Source organism: Triturus cristatus, chromosome 2_2, assembly GCF_964204655.1.
Source record: "Triturus cristatus chromosome 2_2, aTriCri1.1, whole genome shotgun sequence".
NCBI classification, from domain to species: Eukaryota; Metazoa; Chordata; class Amphibia; order Caudata; family Salamandridae; genus Triturus; species Triturus cristatus.
This window is the reverse complement of record NC_140582.1, coordinates 119,130,724-119,145,073: the sequence shown is the minus strand read 5'-3', so window position 1 is coordinate 119,145,073 and position 14,350 is coordinate 119,130,724. Positions and strand designations below refer to the sequence as shown.

Genomic DNA, 14,350 nt, shown 5'->3' with positions numbered 1-14,350 from the left:
TCATCTTGGAAGTATTGTACCCCCTCAATACCTTTGAACAGGCGGGCCATTAGCTTTTGGAAGACTGCCGCTGCTGATGCTAGCCCAAAAAGCATGCAGCAGAACTGATAGCATCCGAACGGAGTTATCAATGATGTCAGTTTCTTGCTCGTGGGGTGCAGAACTACCTGGTGGTACGCCGATTTTAGGTCGATGGTGGAGAACCATTTCACGCCTTTCGTACGTGCCAGCATTTCCTCTATGAGTGGTAACGGGAACTTTTCTACCACAATGCATTTGTTGAGTTCTCGGAGGTCCACACATAAGCGCACCTTGCCTGACGGTTTCATGGCTACCACCAGTGGCGCCAGCCATTCTGCGCTGTCGATCGGTTCAATGATTCCTTCTTCCTCCAGTCTGTGTAGCTCCTGTTGCACTGCCTCTCTCACCGCGATCGGTATGTTTCTCACTTTGTGTGTAACGGGGATGACATTCTCCTTGAGAACGATTCTGTGGGTAAATTTCTCTAGTTTGCCGATCTTGCCACCAAATATTTTTGGGTGTTCGCTTCGCCATCTCGCTGCCGTTGACCATTCTCCATCCAACATCACTAGCACTTGGGTGTCTCCTCCCGGATTCAGTTGTATTCCCAACTCTCCTTGGTCCATCCACCCAAGGACGGATGGTCCCTTCTCCGCGACGTACAGTTTGCACTGGGCGCTGCGTTGTTTGAACTGGAAAAGCAGTCTCCTAAATCCTACCATTGGGATGGGTTCGCCCGTGTAGGTGACCGGTCGTATGTCGGGCGGTTCCAGGTGTGAGCCAAGTGTGGGTTTGAATCTCGCGTTCCACACAGATCTTTGGACGATCATGTAGGGAGACCCCGAATCCGCTACTATGGTGATTTCTTCTCCTCCAATGTGCATGTCGCACTGGGGTTTTTGCGCTCTTTTTCCGTCGATGCCTAGTACTTGGTCTTCCACACATAGGACTTCGTCGTCTTCCTCCTGACCTTCTTCTTCCTCTCCTATGTCTTGCGCCACGAATTTCACCACGCGTTGTTTCCCTTTCCTTCGACACACCTTCTCGTAGTGGCCGACGAGGCCGCAGAATGCGCACTTGGCTCTGAAGGCGGGGCACCGTTTGTCATGCGCCGCGTGGTTCGGGCTTCCGCACCTGTAGCACCTCGACGTTCCTTCCTTGTCCTGCTTCCACATTTGTCCCGGCTTTCCTTTCCCCTTGTTTGTGCCTTTGTACTCTCCTGGCGCCGTTTTTCCTCTTCCATACTGGTCAGCGTCCTCCACCTTGTTTATCGTGAGTCTCGGGACTTGGTCTCTCTTCGCTGCTTCTGCGCATCGTTTGGTTAGTTCTGCCCTTTTTAGGTCGAGGATGTCCGGTCTGCCGAAAGGCAGAACCGGAAGTCGGAGATTTAATGACTTGGAGAAGAGGGGCTTGAACCAGCCCCTCTTCTCCCCTGTTCTCCATTGGCTGGCCTCTTGAATGCTGGCCAGCCATTGGAGAAGAGGTCAGTCATTCAGATTAGGCCCCGTCCTTTTCGGATCGGGGGGCGTGTTTTTTGCAAGAAGTCTCAAGGAGGAGACAACAGCAAAACACGCCCCCGAATCCGAAAAGGACGCTGCGTTTCTCCGAGGCATTTCTGCTCTGCCTCGGAGAAAGGCGGTGGTGTCTTTCATGTGTGGGACCTTCACTCTGGAACAAACTCCCTTTGGAGTGAAGGTACATTTCGTCTACCTCCCCCTCCCCTTAGATCCCGAGGAAACTGAAAACATGGGGTTTTAAGCAAGAGTGATGTTACTTCTCAGCTACATCCCATTGGAGGCGCAGAGCGCCTGGACGCTCCTTGGAGTAACAGAGCGCTTTAAGAAATGCCTTTTACATTACAAAAAGCAACAACTGTTGTCTGTGCGGTGTGGCTCGTGCTGAGACCCAGGCTGGTAGAGTTAGATAAGAAACCGGGGGTTACATTCTTGTGGACGGGGCAAGGCGTTAAACTTCACCACCTTCCTAAAGTTTGACTTTTTTATTGGCTTTTTGTGAAGGTTAAAACGTCATTGCGGTTATGTGAACCCTAAGCACCATGTCAGTGGAAGCCTGGTCTTCGACTGACTCTGCCCCATCCCTTTTGCCTTTCACAGAACATGTACCCATTGCCCTGTTTCCAGCCTCTGCCCCTTTATCACGCACTCTCTGCCTCCAGGTACCAGCAGCTCCCGGACTCTATACGGCCCTGCCTTGCATCTAGATTAACCCTATATACATCCCCATAAACCCTATATGCAGACCCCACTTTGAGCGTTCCCTGTCGTGGCGGCCGCTGAGGAACCCCTCCCCAATGTTTAATCTAAAACGAGCATCACTCACCGACGCCACCTCTGAATGAACTAGGCGCTAGGGAGAAGCGCTTCAGCTCAAAGCGCATTGAATGAACCAGGCGCTAGGGAGAAGCGCTTCAGCTCAAAGCGTATTGAATGAACCAGGCGCTAGGGAGAAGCGCTTAAGCACAAAGCGCATTGAATGAACCAGGCGCTAGGGAGAAGCGCTTCAGCTCAAAGCGCATTGAATGAACCAGTCATTAATTGTTTGACTTTTGTATTTAGGGCGGGGGAAATGAGGGTGTGTGTGTGGAGGGTGATGAGGTGGAGGGGGGGGGGTCGCTAGCACCCACTACACTTATCAGAACTTTTAATATCAGGGTTACATTAAAGGCTCTGCTCGTGTATATGGGATATAAAAAACGCTTGTGATTACTTGTCAGGCCTTTGGCGTTTGTTTTGCCGCTAAAATCCGGATTTAATGATCATTTTCTTATTTGAGTGACATTATAAAATATTGGCAGCTCCCAAAAGGGTGAGATTCACGCGTTTTTAATCCCGGTCCCGGCTGGTGAAAATGTCAGTGTTCTGTAACTTTCATGTGTAAATCTTAATTAATGAGGTGGCAGTGGGCGCGGGAGGGGCTTGCAGCCCCAGAGTAAGAGGTGGGGGGTGGGGAGGACTGCCCATTGTCCCCTCAAATCCCTCTTACTCGGGCACTGATCTGACTTCAAAGCCTCGGGTGGAGGGGAGCGTGCTTCATGCGTCTTTTAATAAAGAGATTTTGTGAGCCGAGGGTCACACCTGACGTCTGTCCGCATCCAAGCAAGTGCCTTCTAATGAGGGTCCACTGGAGGTTAATCCGCCTTCAGGGGTCACTGGCTGTCCCGGTCCTTCCCCCTCTCTTAGGCTGTCTAATTTGTGACTCGGAGCAGGGCTTGCACAGCCACCATTCCACGGGATGTGACGCCACAAGTCTCCCTTAACCCTAAGGTCAGGTCAGAGAGGCTTGGCCGCGCGCCATGGAGTGCCCACGCGCTACGGGCTGGGATTATGGCCCCGAACATTTGTTTCTGTTCAGGAAAGAGATGGGCGACAGGGCCCCCCTACGTTGTCCATCACGTAAAAGACACATTTGGACATTTATAAGCGCTTGACGTATTATTTCGCCCGAACCCCAGACACTTGTGTATCATCAACCTTACACCATTTCACTCCTATCAGTCGAAATATTCTGAACAAGCATTTACAATGCAATGGTCTCGGCATTGGTAAAGTTAGAGCTATTGGCATTGCTCATGACATTATTTTTGTTTATGTTTTTAAAACATTTAAAGAAACGGCAATGTCATGAGCAATGCCAATAGCTCTAACTTTAACAATGCCGAGACCGTTGCATTGTAAATGCTTGTTACGATGGCTATCACGTCTTTTAGCGTCGCATCTCCACTCGCCCACAATTTATCTTGCACTGTCTTGCTTGTCGTATGCATTACTATTTGGTCCTTTATGAATTTGTCGTGTAATGCTCCGAATTTACATGTTATCGCTAGCTTTCTCAGTGCCGCCACGTAGTCGTCTATCGTCTCCCCCGATTCTTGCTTCCTCTGCTGGAAATTGTAGCGGTCGATGGACGTGCAAACTGCGGGCCGATAGTGGTTGTCTAAATCTTCAATGGCGTGTTTGAATACATCGCCGTCCGCTGCTGGTCGGGTGACCGGTGTTAAGTTTTGGAACACTCGTATTCCTTCTGGTCCCAGATTATGTAAGAGTATCCTCTTCCTCCTGCTACTGGAGAACGCCTCCTCGTCTTCCAGTGCTTCGAGGTAATTTTTGAAGTACTCCCTCCAGTCTTCCCATTTCATTTGGGGCTCCCCTGGCCTTGGTAGGAACGGGACTGGCGTCGTTAATGCTGATGCCTGCGCACTCATCTTGGCTTCCGCCTGTTTCCTCGGACTGCCTGGCGCGTCCGTCCTCTCCCCCTTTCTTCGGGTCGTCTGGTTCTCTTCGGTGCTGCCTGCGCTGTCTCCACCCGCTTCCGCCAGGGTCTCTGCTGCGTCTCGCTATGGTTTGCCTGCTTACTCTTCCTTGCCTCTGGTCGGCACACTTACTTCTCTCGTGCCTCCCTCTGGCGGCTGTCTGCCACTGCCGCGCTCTCTAGGTGTGCTGGTGTCCGTCCTGTGCCTCCCTGGTCTGCTCGCACAGTAGGACATCGTCCCCTCCGGCTCTCCTGCTGGTTGGGGGCTTTTCCCTCACTGGGGTTCAACAGGGTCCACTCTGTCCCAGTCTCGTCGCCACTGTAAGGTTCTTCGCTGCCCCCAATAACATGCAGGAGCCAAGGATTATGTGTAAGTACCTTTATTGCAGTACTTTCACTCTTACACCTGAGAGAGCGCCGGGCAACAGGCTCCGATCGCTTCTCTCGCAGCGCGTTCACTCGCGCATGCGCAGTAGCGTCCAATATAGCCGCTACGCGCATTTCCGTCGTTACGTAGTGCGCGTCAACTAGACCGCGACACTACATAAGGAGCCCTTATTTATTCCATTGATCATATAAAATCCATTTGGAGGACAAAGCAAATGTTTGTGGCTTTTGCACATCCACACTTAGGAAATCCTATTTCTAAGGGGGGTCTTGCATGATGGATAATTATGCTGTAGATTCACATTTCCATTCACCTCCCGGGATGCAAGCGTCAATTAAAATATTAACCACATTATACATACATTAATAGCACATTCTCAATACACTAGTACACATAAGCTGTTCTGATTGGCTTCATTCCAAATAAAGTCTCTAACCATAGAGCACTATTTTCCAAAGTGTGCGTCACGTCGAAAGCCGATTTTCGGTGGGTTGCAAACTCCAAGAAATAAATAAAGATGCCTTTAAACTCTTTATTTATCTTATCTCACTTGCTGCACTTAAAAGACAGAAGGCAAATGTCAGACTATGTCGTCTGAAAAATTGCTGCTTATGTTTTTTACATGAGGATTTGTGTGTACTAACTCCTCTCACTCTGCAGTCAGAGAAAGAAAGTAAAGTAAATTATGTGGCAATCTTGCCGAGGCACAGGGAGTGTTAGAATGCAATTTTTATGTAATACAACATAATGTAAATATCTGTAAATAAATTGTACTTATTAAACAGTTAGGAAAGCAAACAATTAAGCACATTGTTTGTAATTCCGAAATGTGATGGAAAACAAGAATTTAATAGGATCAAAACAAATGAAGACACTTTACTTAGTGATGCACAAACGATAAATTATCCCCTCAACTTGATTTCCACACATTATCATTTGTGTGCAATATACTTTTATCAGTAAAATTATATATGTCGGTGCATATTTCAGAGGAAAATGGGCTGCCTGGAAAAGACAGTGCACAACTGCACGATGCTTTAGTTACATAAAAAAATTGCCTGCCACATATTCAGTAAAACTATATGGGTTGCGAACGTTTGTTGTTGGAAAAATTGGGTTGTGGTTTTAAAATGTTTGGGAAGCACTACCGTTGAGGGTGGAGTTTGCAGTTGTTTGGCCGTTGAGTTGTTTATGCTTCTCTGTGCTACAGCACCAGAACTTTAAAAGGTCCCATCTGTGGATAGGCACAAGCTGGACTTACGCCTGTTCGATTTTGTGTCAGCCAGAAATATGTTGGTTGACTTCTGAACTAATTTTGGCACTTTTGCTTGCTGTTCAGGATCATAAACAACTATATCACTTATGCTATAACCTTGTCCAGACTCTACAGTGATCCAGACAGTCATGCACCATATTAGTGTACAGGTGTCCGATCTTTTCTGTAATAAGAGCTACTTATGAACAAGCTATTAATATTAGTGTTGTACTGGTGGGCCATATCAGACAATATTACAAGCGTGCTCATCATATGCAAAATAAGTACCAGGCAGGGTTACCGGCAGCAGTGTGAAAAAGGCTTTGTCAATTTGCAATGCATCTAAATGGGTAATACATTACATATATGTAATGCTTCTGGCAATAAGGTAATAATATTAGTTATCAGCCTCCCCAATGCAATATGATTTATCACTCAAATTTCAGCTTGAAATATATTTTGGAAACTCAATCATTTTTCTCCAAACATCAGCTTATGAGTTCTGAAAATACACAAATTATTGTCTCAAATACACACTTTTCAGTTTTCTTATATATGCATTTATCCAACCAAGCAAAAGTTTCTAATTTAGTAGGCTGGGCTGGACACAGGAGAGCAACTTACGCACAGCTGGGGAGCTGCCAGAAGCTCGCGAGCTACTTGCCGAAGAAACCTGAAAATGTAGTTGTTTTCAAAGCTCTTTAAGCTGTGCAAGAACAAAGGTTGCTGGATATTATACACATCCTTGGACGAAAGAATACTATGTTAACTACCAATTACTGCATTTTGTTTTATTCTTGAATCTCTTTGAAATCCACTTGTTAACAAAGACATAGGACCGAGTGACATTCAAATTATTGTACATTAATAACTCTTAACTTTTCCGGAGTCACCTTCATTAGGATAAAAGGCCATGACACTTTCATTCTGGGTTTCACAAAAGGTTTTCAAGAATTGGTTCTTATTTTGAATCAGTGAATACCTCAGGCACTCATTTAGAGTTTGTTTTCATATTAAGCGATCTTAGTCAACCATGGAGACATCTCTTTGCCTTCATGGGAGCTGCTGCCACGGTGGCTCCTCTGAAGGCACTAAAGGTTTCCTGATCAGCTATCATTGTCATGCCGCTTTTGCTGTGTAATAAAAACAAACTCCCAAAGGGTGGATTTGCGTTTGTAAAACAAAATACTAATGATACTGACACCCTAAGAGATTTCTGCCATGGTATAGGAGGTTATTGTTCTTTTTTTCTGTTTCAGACCGCCAGACTATCGCTGGTAGCTCCAAGCAGAAAAAAAGTACATTGGACAGTCCGCTCTACATAGTCTGAACGGTCTGATGTACTTAAAGCAATGGCCCCAAGTCTATCAGGATGTTGGTGTAAGGTTCATGCCGGCAGAGCCAGCAGGGGCCCCGCAGGTGGAAACATGATTGTCCACATGACTCTAAGGGCTTGATTATGAGTCAGACCGCCAGACTTGTGGTGACGCAGCGGTGGCGGTCCAGCCACCGCCGTACCAAGTCTGCCCGTCCCATTACGAGTTGGGTGGTTGTACCGCCCTGGTACTGCCATTGCCAGGTAACCGCCGTTCCTTGGTGGCGCGGCATGGTAGAGGCAGCAATATGCTTGGCGTGACTGCCTCTGTCCTGCCAAGCATATTACAAGTTTCCTCTCTGCCGGTGGTGCCTTGAAGTTTCTACTTCATGAACATTGTGGCGAAGAGGAAACCAAGGGGACCCTACAAGGCCCCTGGTGCCTCTTCTGCATGAGGATGTATGCAGGGGGACACATTATGTGCCCCATACGTGCTTGCACCACAGTTCCTGCATGGCATGGACTTTTGAGTCCATACCATGCAGGAACCTTGTTGTACGGTCCAATTGCCGCACCTGTTTTCTAAGGCGCTGCAATGGGACCGCCACACCGCCTGCCAGACCACTTTAAGTTTGTAATCCCCTCCTACCCTGCTGAAAGTTGTAATCAGGCCCTAAACAAAACAGATGGACCAGCAGTTTGGAGGGCAGGTCACTCCTCTATTTTTGTGGTAGAGTACCCGGTACTCCAAATACTAAATAACCCCCTAAATGTCAAATGCAAAGATTGGTAAAATAGTACTATATATTTGTGCACCTTTTGGACATTTTTTGGTTGCTTTTATTCAAGTTGTGGCCTAATTGATACTGGAAGTTGAGTTATTTTATAAGTATTAAAGTGCCAGATCACAAAATGAGCCTAAGATTTGTTTTTAGAATCGTTTTTAATGCAGGATCTGTGGCTTGGAATTAGGCAGATTGTGATTACTTAAACGTTAGAGCCTGCAATAAACAGTCTTCTAGTATCCTGTTAATGGTTTGTTTTGCTCAACACTCCAATTGGACATGCTGCTTTGTGGCTAAAATATTGTAAGTCTAGCAAAAGTATGTCACAAAGCAATATAATGTAAACCCCTATTAAAACCTCTAGACACATCCCAAAACAAAATACTAGTTGCTCGCACAGCAAAACTCCCCAGACAGAATTTAGTCATGTTTTATTTTTGAGCATCGAGCAATAAGAGCTTGGTGTGAGAACTATTCTGTAGACTCGATTTGTGGATCAATCTTGGCTGGTTCTTAGAAATAACATTATTCTGCTACAAGAGTTTTCAAAAAAGGATCTACCTGTAGAAAGTAAACACTTCTCCATGTCTGTTTCCGACTAGACCATCTGGGAAAAACTATTTTACAAGTTGCAAAAAGGCTCAAGTAACCCCTGCACATCTTTGGATCAGTAAGATATACAACCTAACTTCATTGAAAGGAAGCTCTGTTGCTTAAATAACAGCACGAGAATTTGAATCTATCTGCCGTGACTTTCTGGACTCACATTTTCGTTTGAGGCTTCTGGTTTTGTTGTGCTATGACAGGGTCTGTTTTGACTTTACCCCCTAGTTTTCCCTTTTCGGGGGTCATTTTTCTCATCCTGTAATTGCATATCTACTTATTGTTGCATCTTTTCTTCTTTGTGTAAAAGTAAAATGAATCCAGAAAACGTAAAAAAAAATATATGTAGAATTTTGAGTGATTGTACCCAAAGTGAGGTCGTTCGGGAGTCCAGGGGAAAAACCAGATCACCATACAATAGAAGACAGGTATAATTATTTAGAAAGAGAATATGTAAAGAGGAACCGTAACCAGAAGCTTGGATTTTAAAGATTTTTCTTTATTGTTTCAGATGCTGACACTGCTGAGGAATTTCTGCCTCCAGTGAAAACACCAACGGAAGCTGTTGGGCTGACAGTTGCTTTCTTATCGGTACCTCAACAGTCGACCGCCCTGCAGAATATCTCCCTGAAGCACCCATGGACAGAAATACAGTAAGACTATCAGTAAATCTTTCAAGTCATCCTTTGCTTTTGCGCTGAGTAACTTCCTTTCCAGTCACACTGGTGTAACATTTGGCGTCTGCGGCACATAGATAAGGTCATCATGTCTAGATCCAGTCAGAGTGACTCACGTTGACATTAGCTCGGTATGGCCTTGCGGCGTGCCTGACGTGCGTACACCAGTGACCACAACAGCATCACTGTAGGGAAGAAAAAGCAAGTTGGCAAAATGATTCCCAAATTATAGAAACTTGATTGCAGAGTTAGGAGAAGGCACTGTGGTGTGAATTATTGTCCTGAAGTTATAATATTAAAAAGGAACATGTGGTAAATATGTACTGCTTTACCGTTTATGTTAGAATTAGAATGTTTGATGTCATCTGGTATTGTAACATCACATTAGAATTGTACTATGAATTTTAGAACTTGCTGAGGTATGAGTTTTGGTTTGAATGTCAGAGAAGCGGTTGGAGCTGATCTGACAGGACGCTTGAGCTTGTGCACCAGTGGGTCTTTCACTGGCACTTAAAATAAATGAGTATTTTTACATTACTCTGAACTCCTTCGCTTCTTACAATGGCGAGGAGTTGTTTTTGAAACTGTGCCGACCCATTGTGCCAAGTTTTATTTTGTTTCTCTGCCGAAGATATAAATTGAGGATTTTACCTTTTGCCTTCGTGTTGCTGCTTCGTAGCTGTCTGCTCCAATTCTATGGTTTGCCTACTGCGGTGCCCTTATTCTGGAATTTAAAGGTGCTGTCATTTCTTTAATTTCAAGTTTGGAGAGCCGATCTCGTGGTGAGCCTGCTCGCGCTTGATGGTTGCTACGCGCTCGGAGCTGCTCACGTGAGGGAAAGTTGACGTATTGTACCTAACTACTGTTGCTAGGGAGCGCTTGATATTCACCTCTCCAGCCTCATTCACACGACACCACGCAACGTCGTGGCCATTTTGAAATTGTTTCTCTATGGGCTTCAGCTGATTTACGAGCTGTCTCAACGTCATTAACTTTATTTACATCACTTCGTCTTGATGCAATTGCGCAAATTCAGTGATTCGCACACTTCTGATGATTACAGTTGAATTCAATAAAAACAGGAAAATATATTTGAAGAACTAAGCAATATTATAAAACTCTATACTTTGAATTTACTACAGTGATATGCACACTTGTTACTCTAAAGTGCATATTTACTTTTCTACCATTTCAACAGTGATATGCACACTAGTCTACTATTAAAAGAGCATATTTACAGTGCATTTATTTTGTTTCTTACAACAGTGATATGCACACTATACTTTTAAAAGGCACATTTTTATTGATTTTGTCATAACAGTGATATACACATGTGCATACTTACCTTATACTAACTTCTTCGAAATTCTCTATATTTTTATTTCTTTACATTTTTGTTTACTTTTATTTATACATTTATTTATTTTTTTAATATGGCATCTTTGCAAATTTATAATCAACCTACAGTTTTTTGGGAAATACCTGGAAATCCTAAACTACGATGGAAGAAATGGTTTGAAACCTTTGAAAACTATATTGTGGCCATTGAGGGTACGAAATTTTCAGCTGAAAGGAAAAATGCGATTCTTTTTAGTTATCTAGGTACAGTCGCAATTGAGATTTTCAAAAATCTTGTACCCATAGCGCCACCAAGTGATGGAGGAGATGGTTGGAACGTATATAAAGAAGCAGTGGCAAGGCTTGAAAAACAATTTGAAGAGGAACCAAACGTGATGATTGAAAGACATACATTTCATAAAAGGAAACAGCTATCTGATGAAACTGTTGAAGAATATGTAGCAGCTTTGAGAGTTTTAGCTGCAAACTGTGAATTTGGAGCATATGTTGACTTGTCAATCAGAGACCAATTTGTATTTAATTGTGGATCAAAAAAAGTACAGGAAAGACTTCTTGCGTGTCGTAATCCTACGTTAGCTGAAGTTGTAGATCTGGCAAAAGGCATTGAAAGATCCATTGAATCTTCAAAAGTTATTGCTGCTGAAGAGGTGAAAGGCGTAAATAATCCTTCTGTTTGTACAGTTCAAACTCATAATAAGAGTGCTGTTAAGAATTATAAAGAATTGAGTTGCTATAGATGTGGATCCAAGTTACATTTAGTAAATTCTCATGACTGTCCTGCATTAAAAAAAAATGTACCACATGCGGTAAAATTGGACATTTTTCATCTGTATGCAAAGCACCTAGGAAAAGTTCTAGTACTAATGTAAATAATATTTCGAATGTTAAGCAGGATTTGCAAAAGTTACTTCTCACTATTTATGATGATTCATTCGATGATTCTATCAATAATATTACTGCTCCGTTTAAGGCACCCTTAGGAACTGTTTTAGTTGGCAATGTTGCTTTTGAAGCCATGGCTGATTCTGGGTCTCCTGTGACTATATTATCTGAGGTTTTCTTTAATGAGAATTGGGTGAGTATTGATCTCACTGTTTCTGACATTAATCCCAAAGCCTTTGGCAATTTTGATATTAGGATGATAGGATTTTTTGAAGATTGTTTAGAATTTGAGGGCTGCAAGATTTTCACTAAGATTCATGTGGCTGAAGAAGGTAAAAACATTGTTGGATGGTATGATTTAGGGAAATTGGGAGTAAATTTATGTCCAGGTTCAGATCGTCCTATTCAGCTGAGGGATATTTCCATTAATGATATCTCAGTGGATAAATGTTCTTTGACTACAATCTTAAATAAGCACAAAAATGTATTTGTGAATAAAGTGGGTGAAGTAAAGGGTTACGCACACAAAATAAAACTTAAAAAAGGAGCTCTTCCTATACAACATAAAGTGCGTATGGTACCTTTAGGAGTAAGGGATAAACTAAAATCACATTTAGATTCCTTATGTTCTGAAGGTATTATTGAGCCCACTGACAGATCTGAGTGGGTTTCTGCGATTGTTATTGCTCTTAAAAAGAATCAAGATCTTAGATTATGTGTGGACCTTAGGTCACTCAATAAAAACATTGTTGTTGACACATACCCGTTACCAAGAATTCAAGAAATGCTGGCTGCAGTAAACGGAGCAAACTTTTTCTCCATAATTGACTTAAAATCTGCTTATCATCAGGTGACTCTTGATGAATCCTCTAAAGACCTCACTGCTTTATCACTCCATTTAGTCTTTATAGATTCCTGAGAATGCCATTTGAACTGGCATCAGCAGCCAGCGTTTTCCAGAAATTAATAGAAAACTTATTTCTTGGGTTGAAAGGAGTGCAGTCCTTCCAGGATGACATTTTGATTTTTGCTAAGACTAGTGAGCAGCACAATTCCATTTTAGAAAAAGTTTTCCAAATTTTGGATAGTAAAGGCATGACTGTTAGCAGAGATAAGTGTAAATTATTGGTTGTTTAAATTAATTATTTGGGTCACAGAATTACTCCTGATGGGATTTTTCCGAAAGATGATCTAGTCAATACCTTAGAAAAAGCATGTAAACCACAAGATAAAGATTCATTACGTTCATTTCTTGGGTTGAGTGGGTATTATGCCAAGTTTGTGAAGGGTTACTCTCTTGTTGTTGAGCCTCTTAGACAACTTCTCAGAAAAGGATCACAATTTGTTTGGACTAATATTCATGATGAAGCTTTTGATAATGTGGTTAAGCTTATTGCCAAAGCACCTGGTCTTAGCACGTTTGATCCCCAAGGTAAATCTTATGTGACTGTAGATGCTAGTGCTATAGGTTTGGGTGCTGTTTTTACACAGATTGTTGAAGGTAAAGAGAGAGTCATTTTATTCATTTCAAGAGGTATCAGAGGTGCAGAAGTACATTACAGTACTATTGAAAAGGAAGCCCCAGCATGTGTCTGGGCTGTAGAGAAGTTAAAGAATTTTCTGTGGGGAAGACCTTTTGTTCTGGTAACGGACCATAAACCTCTGGTTTATATGATGGACGGAGTCAGGAGTGGTAAAGCTTCTTCCAGATTGGTTAGGTTAATCGCCAGATTACAGGAATTTAATTTCGAGATCCAACATATTCCTGGGGGAAATGTTTTTTACTGCTGACTGTTTATCTAGACTTCCACCAGTTTTAGAATCTAGAGATGAGATCATTGATCAACATGAGTGTGTTGTTGCCTTAATAGACGCTATTGACTCATGTAATCTGGCAGTTTCTGAGAAGGAGTGGAATGATTGTGCTATTAAGGATACCATTTTATCCAAAGTCAAGCACATTGTGACTAATGGCTCGCCTTCATGCAAAAATTTAGAAACACCTCTCAGGAGTTTTGCACAGGTTGCGGATGAGCTGAGCATTGAAAATGACATACTGTTGAGGCAGGATTTATTTGTACCACCGGTTGGCATTAGGAACAAACTCATTCATTTAGCCCATTCTGGACATCCTGGAATGTCTGGAACAAAGAAATTGCTTAAAATTCATTACTGGTGGCCTGGCATGGACGCATCAGTTGAAAATTTTGTGGATAATTGTTCAATCTGTGTTAATTCTGATAGGCACTGGAAAGTTTCTACAGAACCTTTGTCAATCCGAGATGCTCCTATGGGTCCTTGGGAAAAACTTTCTATTGATTTCTCAGGGCCCTATGAACGGTTAGGGAGAGAAAAAAGATTTTTAATTGTACTAATTGATGATTTTTCAAAATGGTTATATTACACCTTTGTAGAACATCCTACAACAGATAAAGTTATATCCTTTCTGGATTATGTTTTTAGGATTGAAGGTGCACCTATTTCTATTATGTCAGATAATGGAGTGCAATTCATTTCCAATAGAATGCAAAAAAGTTTGAAGAAATTTAATATATGCACTAAAAGAGCTCCACTTTATAGTCCTCGTTCTAATGGCCAAATTGAGAGGGCGAACAGGTTTATCAAAGAAGGAATTCAAGCTGCATTAGAAAGTAATCTTGATGTTTCTGAGTTCCTGAAGGAGAAGATTTGGAGTTATCATATTACTCCTAATGCTTGTACTGGTGTATCCCCTTATTTTTTAATGAGAGGCAGACAATCCAGGTCTTTGATGATGCCTTTTTCAAAAAAGAATGC

General features: G+C 42.9%; 1 protein-coding gene across 1 annotated transcript in view; it reads left to right on the top strand.

The window, feature by feature from the left end:
- The window catches only part of TBC1D2 (TBC1 domain family member 2), a 416,182-nt gene that overhangs the window by 117,509 nt on the left and 284,323 nt on the right, over positions 1–14,350 (top strand). The window contains exon 4 of the mRNA XM_085641125.1: positions 9,148–9,289. Coding sequence (XP_085497251.1) covers positions 9,148–9,289 — 142 coding nt within the window. The remainder of the gene's footprint in view (positions 1–9,147; positions 9,290–14,350) is intronic.